The following is a 14,820-nucleotide window of genomic DNA, read 5'->3' on the forward strand; positions in this document are numbered from 1 at the left end:
ATTTCATCAGAAATTACATTTGTGAAACCCAAGAGTCCTGGGAGCTGTCACTTGAGCCTGAAGCTGCCCCTGTCGCGCAGCGTCTCCCAGGCCTGCACTTGCTGGGGAGTCATGGCCACGTTTTTTGTGAAAGCCCAGGTGTTTCCCCAGAGGGGGAGAGAGAAGTCTAGGACAGGCCCAGAACTCAGGGACGTGTTGGTGGCCGCGGGTCGGCAGGGTTGACGAGAGAAGGGAGCTTGAGACTCATGGAGGAGAGGACGGGGTTACATACGGAGTGTCTTTTGCTCAAGCCATCCCAGGGCACGTGGGCTCCTGGGGTATCACGTGGGCTCGTGGGGTGTTATATAGGCTTCTGGAAGTTATCGTTAGGTGATTAGATTATGTAGCTGATACGATGACCTCACAGAAAAAATCCTAACCAATCTACAGACGCATTACAAGAAATAATTAAGAGTTTAGCAAGGTGCGTGGCTATCAGAGGAGATCGATGTATATCATCAGTTGCGTTCCTGCCCACCAGCCACCGTGTGTTTAAAATGTAACTTACGAAGGAGTGGCTGGAAACGACTGCGGCAGAGACCCCGGCAGAGGCTGAAGTAGTTTGGCTTTGAAGGAGAGGATGAGGTGCTGGTTGAAGCCGGAGCGGGGGTGGGGTGGGGTTAGGGTTAAGCGGGGGCGTCTGTAGGATGGGAGAGATCTGGGCCCTAGTGATTCCAGGGGGAGGAGGGAGAAGGGGTGGCTGGGGCGAGGTCCCCGGGGGGGTGGGACAGGGATCGGCCCTGGAGGGCGAGACGGCGGCACGGCCAAGATCACTGGGGAGAGAAAAGCAAGAGGAAGGAGGGAGGTTTGCGGCTTGGTCCCCAGCTGGTTGCAAGTGGTTTTTCATTTTTACAAAAGGGGTTTTCGGAATACAAGGGTCACAGTGCGTTGATGGGGGCGAGGGCAGTATAGGTTCTGTGCACAAGGCTTTACAGGCACCCTCTGGCTCGTTGAAACATCCCTGGGGCCCCGGGAGGTGGCAGCACCCCTGCTCACGGGTGAGGAACCCGGGGCCAGCAAGACTGAGTGACCTGGCCCAGGGCAGACAGTTCACTGTGTGTGTGTGAGTTCGTTGCTCATCGCTAGATGGTGACCCTGACGGCCCTGGGGAGACGTGAGGCCAGCTGACCACACCACATGTGCATACGTAGTGACCAGGAAGTTCCCAGGTTACTGCTCTCACCTAATGCTGACCTCTCCACGGTGAGGGGTGTGCCCTTACTTTCTCAGTGGACTGTTCCAGCTGCCGCGTGCTGTTAGCAGAGCTGACATATCATTCCTCACGCGGTGAGGACTGTTGATCGCCACTGTATTAAATCTCCCGAAGACCCAGACCCTAGAAGCGCTCTCATCTCTGCCCAGACGCAGGCTCGGATGGTGGTACAGGGGTGTCAGGTACCAGAGTGGCCCCCTGGTGGCTGGTGGGGGAGCTGTGCCTGGCCAGAGAAGGGCTGAGCAGGACCGGCCATTCACCGTCCAGCGGGAGGGGCCGGGATCGGAAGGGGACAGGTCGGGGGTCTGGTCATCCAGAGCTTGAAGGGCTGGCCAAGCAGCGCCATCTGTGTTTTGCAGGCAGCGTTGTTCCATGGAGAGCCGTGACTGGGTCTGCATTTTAGGAAGAGGACCCTGGCGACAGGGAAGATGGGTCGGAAGGGCAGAGATTGGAGGTCAGAGAGGCAGCCAGGATGGCGTCTTCCTAGGTCTGGTGGGTGGAGCGAGGCCAGGACAGCGGCAGGAGGAGAAGGACAGGAGTCGGACCAGGTGGGCGCCGAGGGAGGGGAAGGAGGGGGGCATGAAGCCACGAGTCTCCAGGAGGGGGGCTGCCAGGAGAGGTAGAAGCAGACAAGAATGGCAGGTCTGGGTGAGGCTGGATGCACCCATCCCCTGCGGGCTGAGGTGAGTGCAGAGCTGAGCTGGGGAGGCTGCCCGCACGTGAAGAGGACGCGTGTCTGTGAGAATGGACAGCCGGAGAGGGACGCGTGGAGTAGAGACACGGATGGCATTTCTGGCTCGCCGGCCAGGGCCCCTTGCAGCCTGGAGCTCTCCCTCCTCGGTTAGTGCAGGCAGGGGGCCCCTCCGGAGGCTGGCGCTAGGGGGAGAGCCGGGGCATCCAGGCAGACAGCCTTGAGAGGTGTGCGTGATGACCTTGGAGGCTCAGCAGTGTGGACACGGGGAGCCCCGGGCCCGGCCCAGGGGACGGACCGTGAGCGATTGTCGGGCTCCGAGGGCAGGCGGGGCGCTGGAGAGGCTGGGCCGCCCCTCTGCACCCGCCGGGCTCAGCGCCCCTCCCCTGCCTGCATGTCCTGGGGGGTAGGGGCTGTGTGACTCAGTGCAGACCCTTCAAGGTGCCTCTGAGTGGTCTGAACAGAGGGACGGAGAGCCGGTGACAGGCCACTCCTTGCAACTAGATGCCACGTGACAAATGGGCAGAGGCAGTCACTCACTGGTTTCAAGCACTGACTCATCGGCCGCCTGCAAGGAGAGCTTTGCAGCCTCCACGCGCTGGTGAGCAGGAAAAGAGAGGGAGGAGGAATGCCTTGCACATAATTCTGGGGCTTTGGCACCGCGCCTGGTTTTGATGGGTGTTCTGTAAACTCACAATCCCATCTCTGGGTGAGGTTTTTCATCTCCCAGATCACTGGCAGGTTGAAATGATTTATTGTGCATTCGTGTTTGTTCTGTTTCTGGAAAAGGTGGTACCTTCGGTGCCGAAGCCTCTGCGTGTACGGCCCCATTACATTTTAGAATGTCAATTTCTGACACTTTTTTTTTTTTTTTCCAAAGGTGGTTTTGTGGGTTTACTTTTCACATTATTTAAGGCAACACGCCAGCCTCCTCGCCCTTCTTCCTTGTGCTGAGCCAACGGTGCTTTGCACAGGGGCGGCTGGGGCTTGGCGTGGGGTACCCCAGCCCCAGGCTCCCCCTCTGCGGCCAGGCTGACCGCTTTGCCCGTTGCTAAGTGCGGACCCCCGTTTCCTGTCCAGCATCTGAGGCAGAGGGCATGTCTGCTTGAGTTCCTGCTTTGTGCTGTATTGGGCAAATATTAATGCTAACATGGTTCCCTCCCGCATCTCCGGGGCTTTGTTTCTGGAGAGAACTCGGCCCATCAGGGTGGTCTTAGCCGCAGGTGGCACTTGTGTTCCCAGCAAGCCTGGACTCTGGGGCGCTCCCGCGGGTGCGCTGCCCTGGGACTGAGCGGAGGCCTCTGCACGAGTCAGGTGGTGGCCCTCTGTCTCCTACCCTCCTGTCTGTTGGGGTGTGGGTGTCGGCTCAGGCACTGAGAGCCCGGGAGGTCGGGCCGCCACGATAGCAGCCAGGATTGGACAGGATGTTTCAGGGTGTGGCCCCGCCGTGGGCGTGGCCAGGGGCTTTCTCCTCCCCCCTCCCCACGTCCTCTCTCTCCTCCCCTGCCAGTCCAGCTTCCTGGGACCTGGAGGGGATCCTGCCCGCATCTCCTAGCAGGTGGACCTTGGGAATCCTGGACGGGCAGCCAGCCCCTCTCAGGAGGACCCGGTGAGGCTGCTCTGGGCCAAGGTGGAGGTCTTGAAGTTCCATCCCGGAGCACTTGGAACTGGATTTGATTTGTCCTGACGGCCTCAGGCTGGAAGCCCAGGGTCCCACAGTGTCCCCAGCCCTCCACCACCGCCTCCCTCATGTTCTCGCACCACCTTCGGTGTCCAGGGACTCAGGGCTGGGTCACCAAGGCCCCCAGAGGCCGGGAAGCTGACCCTCACCTGCCCTGTGGAGGTTGACTTTCACTCCCTGGCACTCAGCCACTGGCCAGACACACAGACCCACGGGGACAGAAACAGAACAAACGCTCTCATCCCTGTTTTCTTCCGCGGAAGGTAGAGGCGCCGTTAAATCAGCGCAGGTGCGATGACCTTGTTTTCATATGAGGGCGAGGTCACGAGGCCCGAGGCTCCTCCCTCCCGCTGGCCGCATCCGCCGGACCTCGGAGACCCGCACGAGGGCTGGGGTGGAGGGTGAAGGCCACGGCCACGGTCTGGGGCCACAGCCTGAGCAGCCTGCCTCCATGATATTCTTTTTCCAACTTTAAATGAAATGCCAACATTTAAAAATCTGGAGCCATGACCTGAAAATACAAATTTCTAGCTTCTAATGAAAACACTAGAGGCTCGGCCAACCTGTCGGCCCTGGGTTATGCTCACGCCTGGCGCCAATCCAGGTTGGGGGGTCCCCAGGGCCCCCAGGTGCCTCACTCCGTGTCCTCTGTTCCGCATCAGGAGCCTGAGACGCTTGGGACTGTCGACACTCAGCCGCTCCTGGTTGAACCAAAGAGGGAAAAACAACTGACTCGATTTCCTTTTTCAGACCTGCGTGCCCTCACGTTTGCCAAGTGGCCCGACTGGGTGTCTCCCCCGCCCCTATCTCCATGCCATCTGGCCCTCAGTCCGCGGTGCAGGGCCCGTGGGCCGGCGGGCTGCGCTGAGCGGCTGCCTCTCCCCGCAGTTCCTGTGCACGGTGATTGCCATTCTCCTGCACTACATGTACATGAGCACCTTCGCCTGGACCTTCGTGGAGAGCCTGCACATCTACCGCGTGCTGACCGAGGCGCGCAACATCGACGCCGGGCCCATGAGGTTCTACTACGTCGTGGGCTGGGGCATCCCAGCCATTGTCACAGGTGAGGATGTGCAGGGCAGCCCCGCCGGGGGCCCGGGCTGGGGACCGACCACCACTCGGAGGACCCGCATGGCACTGCTGATGCAGGAAGCCACATCAGATAAACCAGCGCCCCCGGGTGCAGGTGGGGGAGCTCTCTGGCCTCCTCTTGGGCACTCGGCAGAGGAGGGGCACCTGCACCCACATCTGCTCGCACGAGTGTTATCATCAGTGAGGGATGCGTCTCCTGTCAGGTGTGAGCTCCTTGAGACCTGGGCCCAGGCCCGTTCAGGGTTTGCCTGTGGCATCTCACAGACAAACACTCCCTTGTCTGCCCGCTTTGTGGATAGATGGGTGAATGATGGATAGATGGATGGGTGGATGGATAGGTGAGTGGATGGATGGGTGGAGAGATGGGTGGATGGGTGGGTGGACAGGTGGGTAGGTAGGTAGATGGTTGGATGGAGGGATAGATAGATGGATGGTAGATGGATGAATGGACGGATGGTGGATGGGTGGGTAGCTGGGTGGGTGGATGGATCGATGGATGAAAGAATGAGTTAATGAATGAACAGACAGCAGCACTTCTCAGCACACTTTTCACTGAATATGAGGTCAGATTTGCTTCCTATGGGGAAGGATCCCCTCTTGCATTCACAAAGGGAGAGCGGCACCCTCTCTCCTCAGCAGTCCCTGGGTTCCAGGGATCCAGACATGAAGTCCGAGGCAGAGGCAGTGGGAGAAGGGGCAGATGCTGCCCCAGGGCTCTGCCCAGCAGCCACCCTGGTTTCCATGGTAGCATCACCAACTGGTCTCCTGAGGCCACTCTGCTCCCACCCAGACAGTCTGGGCACCGGGCTGTCCCGTTGTGACTCCTCTCCCTGGGCTCCAAGGGACCCTGAATGACCGTTGTCACCTCCATCCAGGGCTGCTGAGGGGGGGCAGTGGGAGCCTCCCTCACCGGCAGACACACTACATCGCGTGTGTCCATTGCTGTTTCCGGTCAGCTTGTGAGAAAGGTGCTAATTCAGGTGGTTTCTGAGCCCCAAAGACCAGGAAGAATGAGGGCTGGGAGCAGCTGGTTTCGGGGGTCCCCCCAGTGCCCATCTACTAACCCCCTGAAGCAAGGACCTGGTCGTGCTTGGACCCTCAGGACACTCATCTTTAATTTCATCTTCAGTCTGCCCAGAGCCTCTATTGTTATTATTTTTTTTTTTTAATTAGCAAGTGAATCTCAGAAACCAGAACATCGGGTTTTATTTACATCAAATTCTATGAAGAGAAACGAGGAAGTCAGATCAGGATCATTTGCCAATTTGCTTATTTTACAAAAGGAAGAGTTAAAGTTTGCTGTCTGCTTTTCTGTGCCCCAGTAACCTCAGAGTGTGGTTCCTGGTCTATACTGTACCCCGTTCCATCTCCACCTGTGTGGTCACCTCGGGCAGCCCCTCCCGACGGGGCTGGATGGAGCAGAGCGTCTCCATGGGACCCTGCATGGGGACAGCCTTTGTCTCAGATGTGGGGCCTGACCCAGCCGGGCCTTTGGGATCCGGGGGGCACGGGGGATGGGGGCCTGAGGCCACCTCCCCATGTGCTTTCCTTAACCCCCACCAAGTCTCAGTTGCCCAAGAGCGTGGGAGCATTCACACGCTCCTTCATTCGTTCATTCAGGGCGGGCCTCTTCTGTGCCGGGCTCCGTTCTAGGCCCAGGATCAGAGCGTGAGTGAGAACGGCAAAGCCTGTGTCTTCCGGGAGTCGTCCCTCCAGGGAAGACGGGCATTAAGTGATGGTGAACGTAATTCTAGGCTCATCCACAGACCCTGCACTGAGGGGTGGGCTCAGAGCCAGTGGGGCGGGGGAGACCTGCTCTCATCTGGGGGTGTGGGGGGCAGGCCAGGAAGGCTTCCTGGAGGAAGCACTCTTTACACTGGAGGGCTCGCAGGAACCAGGCTGCTGTGCTGTGGGGTGTGCCTTAAGAGCCCCACATGCGCGAGACCTGAGTGGAGGAAGGCTGGTTGGGGACTGACCTGAGGCTGGGCTGGGGCGGAGTGGGGGGTTCCACGTGGTCTGGAGTGTGGCCGAGGCCACGCCACGAAGGGCCTAGAAGGCTGCGGAAATACCCGTGTCCATCTCCTGAGGGCAGTGGGAAGCCATTGCAGGGTTTTGAGCAGTCGGTGGGGAGACTTGATCTCTTAGGGCTTAAGCAAGGGAGTGTGGCCTGTGGAACAGTCCGGGCCAGATCCGGAGAGGCCACGGCGCGGAGTGGGCTGCTCCTTTGTCCTAAGCAAGGTCTGTGTTGGAGAAGCCACTCCAGACTTCACCTTGACGGTTCTGTAAGGGCACGTCCTGCTCTAGCTTGTGACACGGTTAGAAACCATGGCTGTGGCTTAGATAACATAGGAAACTCCTCATTTGCCTAGCACCTTGGAGTGGTGAGCTGTTCCTGGGGTGTGTGCATGTGTGTATATGTGTGTGTGTGGCGTGTGTGCCCTGTGCACGCACATGCGTGTGGCATGTGTGGCATGTGCCTGCCCTCAGGTCCTTGCACCTGTGGGCCATGGCTGTGTCCTGGCTTCTGTGTGGCCCAGCCAGCAGGGCATCCCCATCGTGTTTTGTGGCTGGTCCTGGCGGGTCCCATCATCTCCATCTTCTGTCTCTCTCCCACCTCCGTCAGCAGCCCCGGCCCAGATGGGCTCCCCACCTCTGGGGTGAATCCGCAAGCAGGTCGTGGCCATGGTGGGCCTGTGACCGGCACTGAGAGGGCCTTTGCTGGGAGGGGACCTGGGCCTTTGTCATTTCCCGGCTGTTTATCTCAGGTTCCCCGCCCTTCCCTCTGAGCGCGATGCCGGGGGCCCCGGGTCCTGCCTGGGGTCTGGGAACACCCCGCTGTAGCCACCCCCCCCCCATCAGGGTGGCCCTCACTCTTCTCCTCCCTGTTGTCCAGGACTTGCGGTGGGCCTGGACCCCCAGGGCTACGGAAACCCGGACTTCTGCTGGCTGTCCCTTCGTGACACCCTGATATGGAGCTTTGTGGGGCCCATCGGAACCGTGATAGTCGTGAGTGCCGGGGGTTTCTCAGAACCCCTGATTATCAGGGACGTGGGAGGCCGGGTGCCCCTTGGGTACGCTGGCTTGAAGGGTGTTTGGGGCCTATGGGTTACCAGCTCTGCTGAGCATCTGGGCCGACAGGAAGGGCTGACCTCACGGTGATAAAGCCTTGTCCTCAGACCCATGGATGCTGGGATTTGGTCCAGGTCCGTGTCCACTGTGACGCTGGTCAGCATCCACCTCCAGCGGGCTCCTGGGCTCTGAGGCCTCATCCCAGGGGCACCTCCCGAGATGTGGGCTGAAGACCCTCAGAAGCCTTTGGCTTTTGAAGGTCTCTAGTGACAGTACAATGGAGCGGCCACTGGACTTCGGGTTTCTCTGTTTGGTTTGTTTTCAGGTCAACACAGTCATTTTTGTCCTGTCTGCAAAGGTTTCCTGCCAAAGGAAGCGCCATTATTATGAGAGAAAACGGGTCGTGTAAGTTGTTGCTAAACCCGGCCAGTGGGTGGGACCTGACGTGGAGCCAGCCTCACCCGAGACCCCTGCCTGTCTGGTTTACACACCAGGCAGAGCCCCATGAAAGTGCCCCTCACCGAGCCGGTCAGCTGCTGGCTTTCCGGGCCGGTCCAGGGCGTCATGGCAGCGACGTCGGTGGGGAATCAACAGGCCGCAGTGGGGAGAGGCCAGCCGTGTCTGGACGTGTCTGGGCTGTGCCGAGCGGAGTCTGGATCTCTCAGGGGAGAGCTGGACATCGTGGAGGAAAGCGAGAGAGGCTGACCACAGGGGGACTGGGGCAGGTGGCCAGCCGGGGTGGCAGCCTGGACCAGGGAGGGAGAGATGTTAAGGATGTAGGACCCACGGGGTTTGTGGTGGAGTTACTGAGGGGAGAGGGGGTAGCAGTGACGCCTGGTGACGCCTGGGTGTCCTCGCCTGGACCGGCAGGAGGAGGGGGATGGTGACAGCCGGGTGGGGGGAGGTGCCAGGGTGCCTGGACACTCCCTGGAGTCAGACAGGGTGGGGGTGGGGGGATGGAACTTTCTGGGTTGGTGGTTGACAGTGATGCTGGCACCAGAGGAGTGGAGGAGCTCGCCCAGCGAGAGGGTGCAGCACAGGAAAACGGGGCCCAACAGAGAGGGAGCCTCCCACGTTTTCAGGTTGGGAGAGAGCAGGGGACCCACAGAAAAGCCTTGCGGGAGGCAGGCAGGCAGCTTCGGGAGAGCTCAGCATGAGTCCAGGAGCCACGAGAGGGTCAGGGGAGGGGAGGACAAGGGTGTCCACCGGGCTGGGTGGCCCGAGCTGGGGGGCCAGGGAAGGGAGGATGTGTGAGGAGGGGCTGAGGGGTCGCAGAAGGTGCCGGTCCACCCGGCCCACGGGAGAGCAGAGACCGCGGGCAGGGGACGCGGGGTCGGGGTCCAGCCTGCTCCACCGTCCTCCGCTTCCTCCCCGCCCCAGACCTACCTTTCCCAGCCCTTGCCTCACGTTAGCACACGCAGTTCCCTCCAGCACCCCACGACCCCACCAGGGATGCACGTCACCGTCCGTTCCCCTTCGGCTAGGGAGACCGAGGCAGAGAGCAGGAAGCCCTTGCTAGGAGCCTGCACGGCGGGCCTGACACCTTCTCGCCACGCACCTCCTCCGGGTCCACGTACCTTCCGGGCCGTGCACCAGGCTTCCCGGAGTCGCCGTGGGTGCAGCCCGTGTACCAGCCTTGGCTCCTAGTTTCCTATTTACCTGTTTGCTTTTTAACTGCTCCCCACTGAGTTGTCTTTTCTCCTGTGTGAGCCAGGGGCTGCCTCATGGCAGATGCTTCGGAAGGGCGTGGGCAGGAAAGAGGGTGGGGGTGGACGCTGCAGCCACGCCCCTGTGCCGCCCCCGCAGCTCCCTTGTGAGGACGGCCTTCTTCCTGCTGCTGCTCATTAGCGCCACCTGGCTTCTGGGGCTGCTGGCCGTGAACAGCGACGCGCTCACCTTCCGCTACCTCTTTGCCGTCTTCGGATGCTTACAGGTGGGCGGTTGTCAGAGCGACCTGGCGGGGCCCAGGGGTCACCTGTCTGAAATGCCCCAACCCCGAGTGGCCCCGAGAGGGCCCCCGGGGAGATCCTTGACCTGGCGTCCGGGCTGTGTTCTCGCTCTCTGGACACACGGGGCTGCACCGTGGCTGTCCTTCCGGTGTCGGCGCAGTTTGTTAGGGGTTATGGTGAAGCCTCGTGGTCCTGCCACCGAAAAAAAGGCACCTGTTGCTCCAAAGGCAGCTCTGCCCCGAGCCCTCCCAGGGACCCCCGTTCCGTGGCCTCCTGTGTGTGTCAGGACGCATCCTCGGCTCACCCCCTCCCCGGCCAGCATAAATCCCACTGTGTCCCCAGGAGGGTGCTGGCCACTTACTGTCCACACCGTGGACCCTGATTAATGATGCAACTTTGGGTACCCAGATGGCCCGGGGGCTGGGGCCTGGGAGGGGGTCCTCCAGGCACCGGGCGTGCGGGCTGCCCTGACCAGGCCCCCGACCTGGAGAAATTGAAAGCCCCCGGGGCAGGGAGGCCGGGTGTGGGCCATGGTGGGCGTCTGCGGCCGCGGCGGCCCTGGGCACCGTCAGCTCCACGTGGCTGAGCTATGCTCCGTGCATCCTCCGGGCAGGCAGGTGGTTGGTGAGGCAGCGGCAGGGCCCTGGCTTCTCTACGGGGGCCAAGCCCGGCGCTGACCTGCCCCCTCCTCTGCAGGGCCTCGCCGTCCTCTTGCTCCACTGCGTGTTCAACAGGGAGGTCCGGAAACACCTGAAGGGTGTGCTCGCCGGGAAGAAGCCGTACCCAGACGACTCAGCCACCACGAGGGCCACCCTGCTGACGGTAGGAGGCTCCCGGGGACGCCAGGGCCTGGACCAGCATCAGACACAGCCCCTTGGTCTCGCGTCCCCCACAAAAGGGGGCATCACAGATCTGTCCCCGGAGCGTGGCATCCAGCCTTCCCTGCAGCCCCGGGAGCGAGCTGAGCTGACGGGGTGGGGTCTGTCCCGCTCACAGCCTCTCTTCCCCACCCCCCCCCCCCCCCGCGGCCAGCGGGGATTCTGTCTAGAAGCAGCGCCAGTGGGAGCTGCCACCGGGCCGGGTGCTGCACGGGGGCTTGTGGTGGGGACCGAGCCACCCTCTGCGCCCTGGTGGCCTCTGCTCGGCCGATAACCAGCCCCCTTCCCCCAGCGCTCCCTCAACTGCAACAACACGTACGGCGAGGAGCCCGACGTGTTCCGCACGGCCCTGGGCGAGTCCACCGCCTCACTGGAGAGCACCATCAGGTCAGGCCGGGCTGGTGCCCCTGCTGTGGCCGTTGGGGGGAAGCTCTCTGAGCAAACGTGGGCTTTGCCGCCTCCGCCCCGAGCTATGTGCCCTGCTGTTTGAGTCCACGTGTGTTTACCCGTGTGCTCTGGGAGTCTCGTGGCAGAGAACCTTCCAGAGCCCGGTGTGGCTGCCCTGGCACACGCAGAAGGCGCTGGGTGATGGCGGGGGGCTGGTCATGTGTCCCCCAGAGCGACAATGCTGAGCCCACCCACCTCTACTCTCTCCAGGGACAAAGGGGGCCAGAAGCTCAGCGTGTCCTCTGGGCCGGCGCGGGGTGGCCATGGGGAGCCAGACGTGTCCTTTGTACCCAGGAGCACCAAGAAGCCCCACGGTACGTGTCCCCTGGGGCGTGGTCTCCCGTCAGCCTGCGCGTCTCCCTCCCGGGGGTCGTGGCGAGAGCTTCCTGCTGGCTCTCGGCTGCCCCGTGGGCCCCTCGGTCACCGCAGAACGTACAGCCTTGAAGAGGTGGCCACCGCACACTGGGAGGGTCAGCGGGCACCCAGTGCCCTCCCGTGCCCGGGCCCAGGTGGCTCCAGTCTGCAGGAAGCCCCCCGCCCCCCGCCTAAGCCCTGTCCCTCCCGCCCGCCCTGCAGGCCACGACTCGGACTCGGACAGCGAGCTGTCCCTGGACGAGCAGAGCAGCTCTTACGCTTCCTCACGCTCCTCCGACAGCGAGGACGACGGGGTCGCGGCTGAGGACAGATGGGAACCGGCCCAGGGCCCCGTGCACAGCACCCCCAAAGGTGAGTGAGCCCGCTGGCTGCAGAGCGGCCCTCAGCCGTGCCCGCCTGCCCCTGGGACGGGGCCGTCCGCAGAGCACAGGTGAGGTCTCGGGGGTCTCTGTGGGACCCTCAGGGCCAGGACTCCGCAAGCTGACCCCACTGCTGCAGGGAGCACGACGCTCCCGGGTGTGGGGATGCGGGGGGGGGGGGGGGGGGCTTGAGGCTGGGATCCCATCCCAGGACCTTCCCTCTCAGCCTCGGTGTCCCCACCTGGACGGCACGGCCCTGCCAGGCCTGCGGGTCGGGGACCGTGGGTCAGCGCCGCTCGGGACACGCTCCCGCTGAGCCGCGCTGGCAGCCGCCCTGCATGTTGAGGGTCCGTCCTGTGCCTCAGTGGACTCTGTGGCCAACCATGTCCCAGCCGGCTGGCCTGATGAGAGCCTGGCCGGGAGCGACAGTGAGGGGCCGGGCGAGCAGCCCCGCCTGAAGGTGGAGACCAAGGTCAGCGTGGAGCTGCACCTGGACGAGCAGGGCAACCACTGCAGCGAGCGCATCCCGGCCCGGGAGAGTGGGGGCCCCAGGCCTGCGGCCGCACCGCCCAGCCAGCCCCCCGAGCAGAGGAAAGGTGCCGAGGGCCCACTGTCCCTGGAGCTGGGGGCTGGGAAGTCCCTGGTCCTGGGGGAGGCAGGCCCAGGCACGGGGTTCGGGGGTGGGGTCCGTGGGGCACGGGGGTGGCGCCCGGCGGGGCAGGGGTGAGACCCGAGGGGGAGAGGAGTGGCCGAGAGCTCAGCTCTGCATGACGGTCTCTCCCCGAGTCCACTGCATCCAGCAGAGGCAGCCTGATCGTGACCTTCTCCATCCCCCCGACCCCCCAACCCCCCCCCAGGCATCTTGAAAAACAAAGTCACCTACCCGCCGCCACTGACGGAGAAGATGCTGAAGTCGCGGCTGCGAGAGAAGTTGGCTGAGCGTGAGCAGAGCCCCGCGTCCTCACGGCCGTCCTCCCTGGCCTCCAGCGACGGCGTCCGCGCCCCCGATGGCGCCATCCCCGCCAAGACGCTGCACCGGGAGCCAGGACGCGAGCACCTCAACGGGGTGGCCATGAACGTGCGGGCCGGGAGCGCCCAGGCCCACGGCTCCGGCTCCGAGTGAGTAGCCTGGGCTGTGGCGGGAGGGACGGCGGGGGTGGCCCCCGGCCAACCTCCCTGTGGTCCCCCGTCTGGAGGACAGGCCCCAAGCACAGAGGCGTGCCCAGGCAGAGGCCCGGGGGCTGCGGTGGGCTTCCACCCGGGAGAGGGCCCCTGCTCGGGATCAGGAGGCCAGAGGTGCAGCAGACGCCTGTCAAGGCCCTGTGTCCCGTCGAGCCCTGAAGCTCTAGGACTTGAGACCATGTGGGACCAAACGTTTTATGAGCAGTTTCTTTGGCCCAGGGCCATTACTGCCCCATTTTGTGGTTGAGGAGACTGAGGCTGGGGCGGGGTGAGGGGGGGGCGCCTGGCCGCAGAGTCGCGGAGCTGGGATCTGGCTCCAGACCTCCCAGGGAGGTGGAGAGAATGGGAGCCGGGTCTTCTAGAACGACCTTCCTAAAACTTAGAGAATGGCTCGGCTTGCTAGCCTTGGTGCTCCGGGTGCCGTCCGAGGCCAGCCTTGGGGAGGACGCTCAGATGGGCCTGGGTCTCCGGGTGGCCCTGGCCGTCGGGGGTGCAGGTTGATTGTCCCCTCCCCTGCCTGCCAGTGTCGCTGTGTCCATACATGAGCTTGCCCTCCGTGGAGCCTCCGGGCACCCCGTCCCCTGAGTGGGGGGTTCTGCCCCATGCCCCCCGAGTGGGGGTCTGCCCCTGCACAACCTCGGACCCAGCCCAGCTGCTGGCTTCATGGGTGGCAGGGGCCGTCCTCGCCTACCCTCCGCCTGCCTGACGGCTTCTTCCTACGTGCAGAGGCAGTAACGAAACTTCACTTTGAACCATCAGGAAACCGTGAAGACAAGCCCATCACCTCTGCCCAGGCCTCTGTGCTGTGTCGTTGTGCTCCTGGACCTTGGAGCCCGGGCGGGGGCGGGGGGGTCCCCTGCCCTGTCAGTGAAGCAGGCCCTGGTGGCGGGGGCCCCACGGGCTGCAGTGGTAGCCCCGTGACTGGCATGACTGAAGGTCCAGACACAAAGCGCTGAGCTGCCCCGGAGGCTCAGGGCCCCTTAGACCCGTGACAAGTGCCAAAGGCCACAGGCACGGGAGGCGTGGACTCCCGGGCCGGCACAGCTCAACCCTCGGACTGCGGACAGAGCCAAAACCGTGCGCTGGCCTGGCCGGGACAGGGCCCAGCAGGAGAGCTGGCCTTGAGAGGAGCCGCCGGGCCGGCTGGCCAGGACTCAGGGCCACAGGCAGCTCCCTGCAGTGCAGGCCCGGGGCCAGCAGCTCCACAGCCCTCTGCAAAGGCAGCCCTTGTCTTAAAGCAGATCGCTTTCCTTTGTTGCAAAGGTGTAGATACTTCTGTATATTTGTATGGAACTTTGAAAAGGCAAAAACCTCTGTATATTTCGCATTTGTACTGACTCTGTCCATACTGGGAGATCCGTGGGATGATCTCTCCCTCTTTCTGACGTCAGGAAGATTGCACAGCCAGCCTGGAGTCTGGCACGCATCCAGCATATGGTGTCCCAGCAAAGCAGAGGTGGGTAGTGTGTAGGGAGTGCTGCTGGACAGAGGTTCCGGTTCTGCTTCCAGCCCAGAGGCAGGAGTCCGTGGGCATCACACGGGGCCGCCTGGATGTGCAGCACGTTCGCATTTGCGACGCTTGCCCTCAGCTCCCATCTGCCTGGACGGGTGTGGCTCCGAGACAGGGCCATCTGGGGCTGGACCAGGAGCTCTGCTGAGAGTGGGATGCAGGTGCACACGGCCGCGACCGACACACTGGTCATCCCTTGCCCCCTTCGCTGGGGTGGGCCCCACGCTGAGCCCCGCGGGGCCTCCCTGGCCCCCTTCCCGGTCAGCGGTACTGCAGGTGGGGAATTCCTTTGTTCCTCTGCTCCTGTTCTCGGCGGGACTGTAAAATGTTCACAC

The 14,820-nt window shown here is 62.9% G+C and overlaps 1 protein-coding gene and 1 long non-coding RNA gene across 3 annotated transcripts in view; one reads left to right on the forward strand and one right to left on the reverse strand.

Annotated features, from left to right (window-relative positions):
• The window catches only part of CELSR1 (cadherin EGF LAG seven-pass G-type receptor 1), a 144,626-nt gene extending 132,325 nt beyond the window's left edge, over positions 1-12,301 (forward strand). The window contains exons 25-32 of the mRNA XM_032644381.1: positions 4,513-4,687; positions 7,610-7,722; positions 8,111-8,190; positions 9,592-9,718; positions 10,431-10,556; positions 10,905-10,999; positions 11,270-11,373; positions 11,636-12,301. Coding sequence (XP_032500272.1) covers positions 4,513-4,687; positions 7,610-7,722; positions 8,111-8,190; positions 9,592-9,718; positions 10,431-10,556; positions 10,905-10,999; positions 11,270-11,373; positions 11,636-11,793 — 978 coding nt within the window. The 3' untranslated portion in view covers positions 11,794-12,301. The remainder of the gene's footprint in view (positions 1-4,512; positions 4,688-7,609; positions 7,723-8,110; positions 8,191-9,591; positions 9,719-10,430; positions 10,557-10,904; positions 11,000-11,269; positions 11,374-11,635) is intronic.
• LOC116760097 lies at positions 5,905-9,464 on the reverse strand. 2 transcript variants are annotated; one of them, XR_004351649.1, is made up of 3 exons: positions 9,329-9,464; positions 8,307-9,296; positions 5,905-8,148 (listed from the first exon to the last, which is right to left on the reverse strand). It is a non-coding gene; the product is annotated as an uncharacterized LOC116760097 (long non-coding RNA). The 2 variants fall into 2 exon arrangements; XR_004351648.1 differs by having other exon boundaries at positions 8,307-9,452.
• Positions 12,302-14,820: the final 2,519 nt, after the last annotated feature.

The sequence above is a fragment of the Phocoena sinus genome, chromosome 10, assembly GCF_008692025.1.
Source record: "Phocoena sinus isolate mPhoSin1 chromosome 10, mPhoSin1.pri, whole genome shotgun sequence".
Classification (NCBI taxonomy): Eukaryota; Metazoa; Chordata; class Mammalia; order Artiodactyla; family Phocoenidae; genus Phocoena; species Phocoena sinus.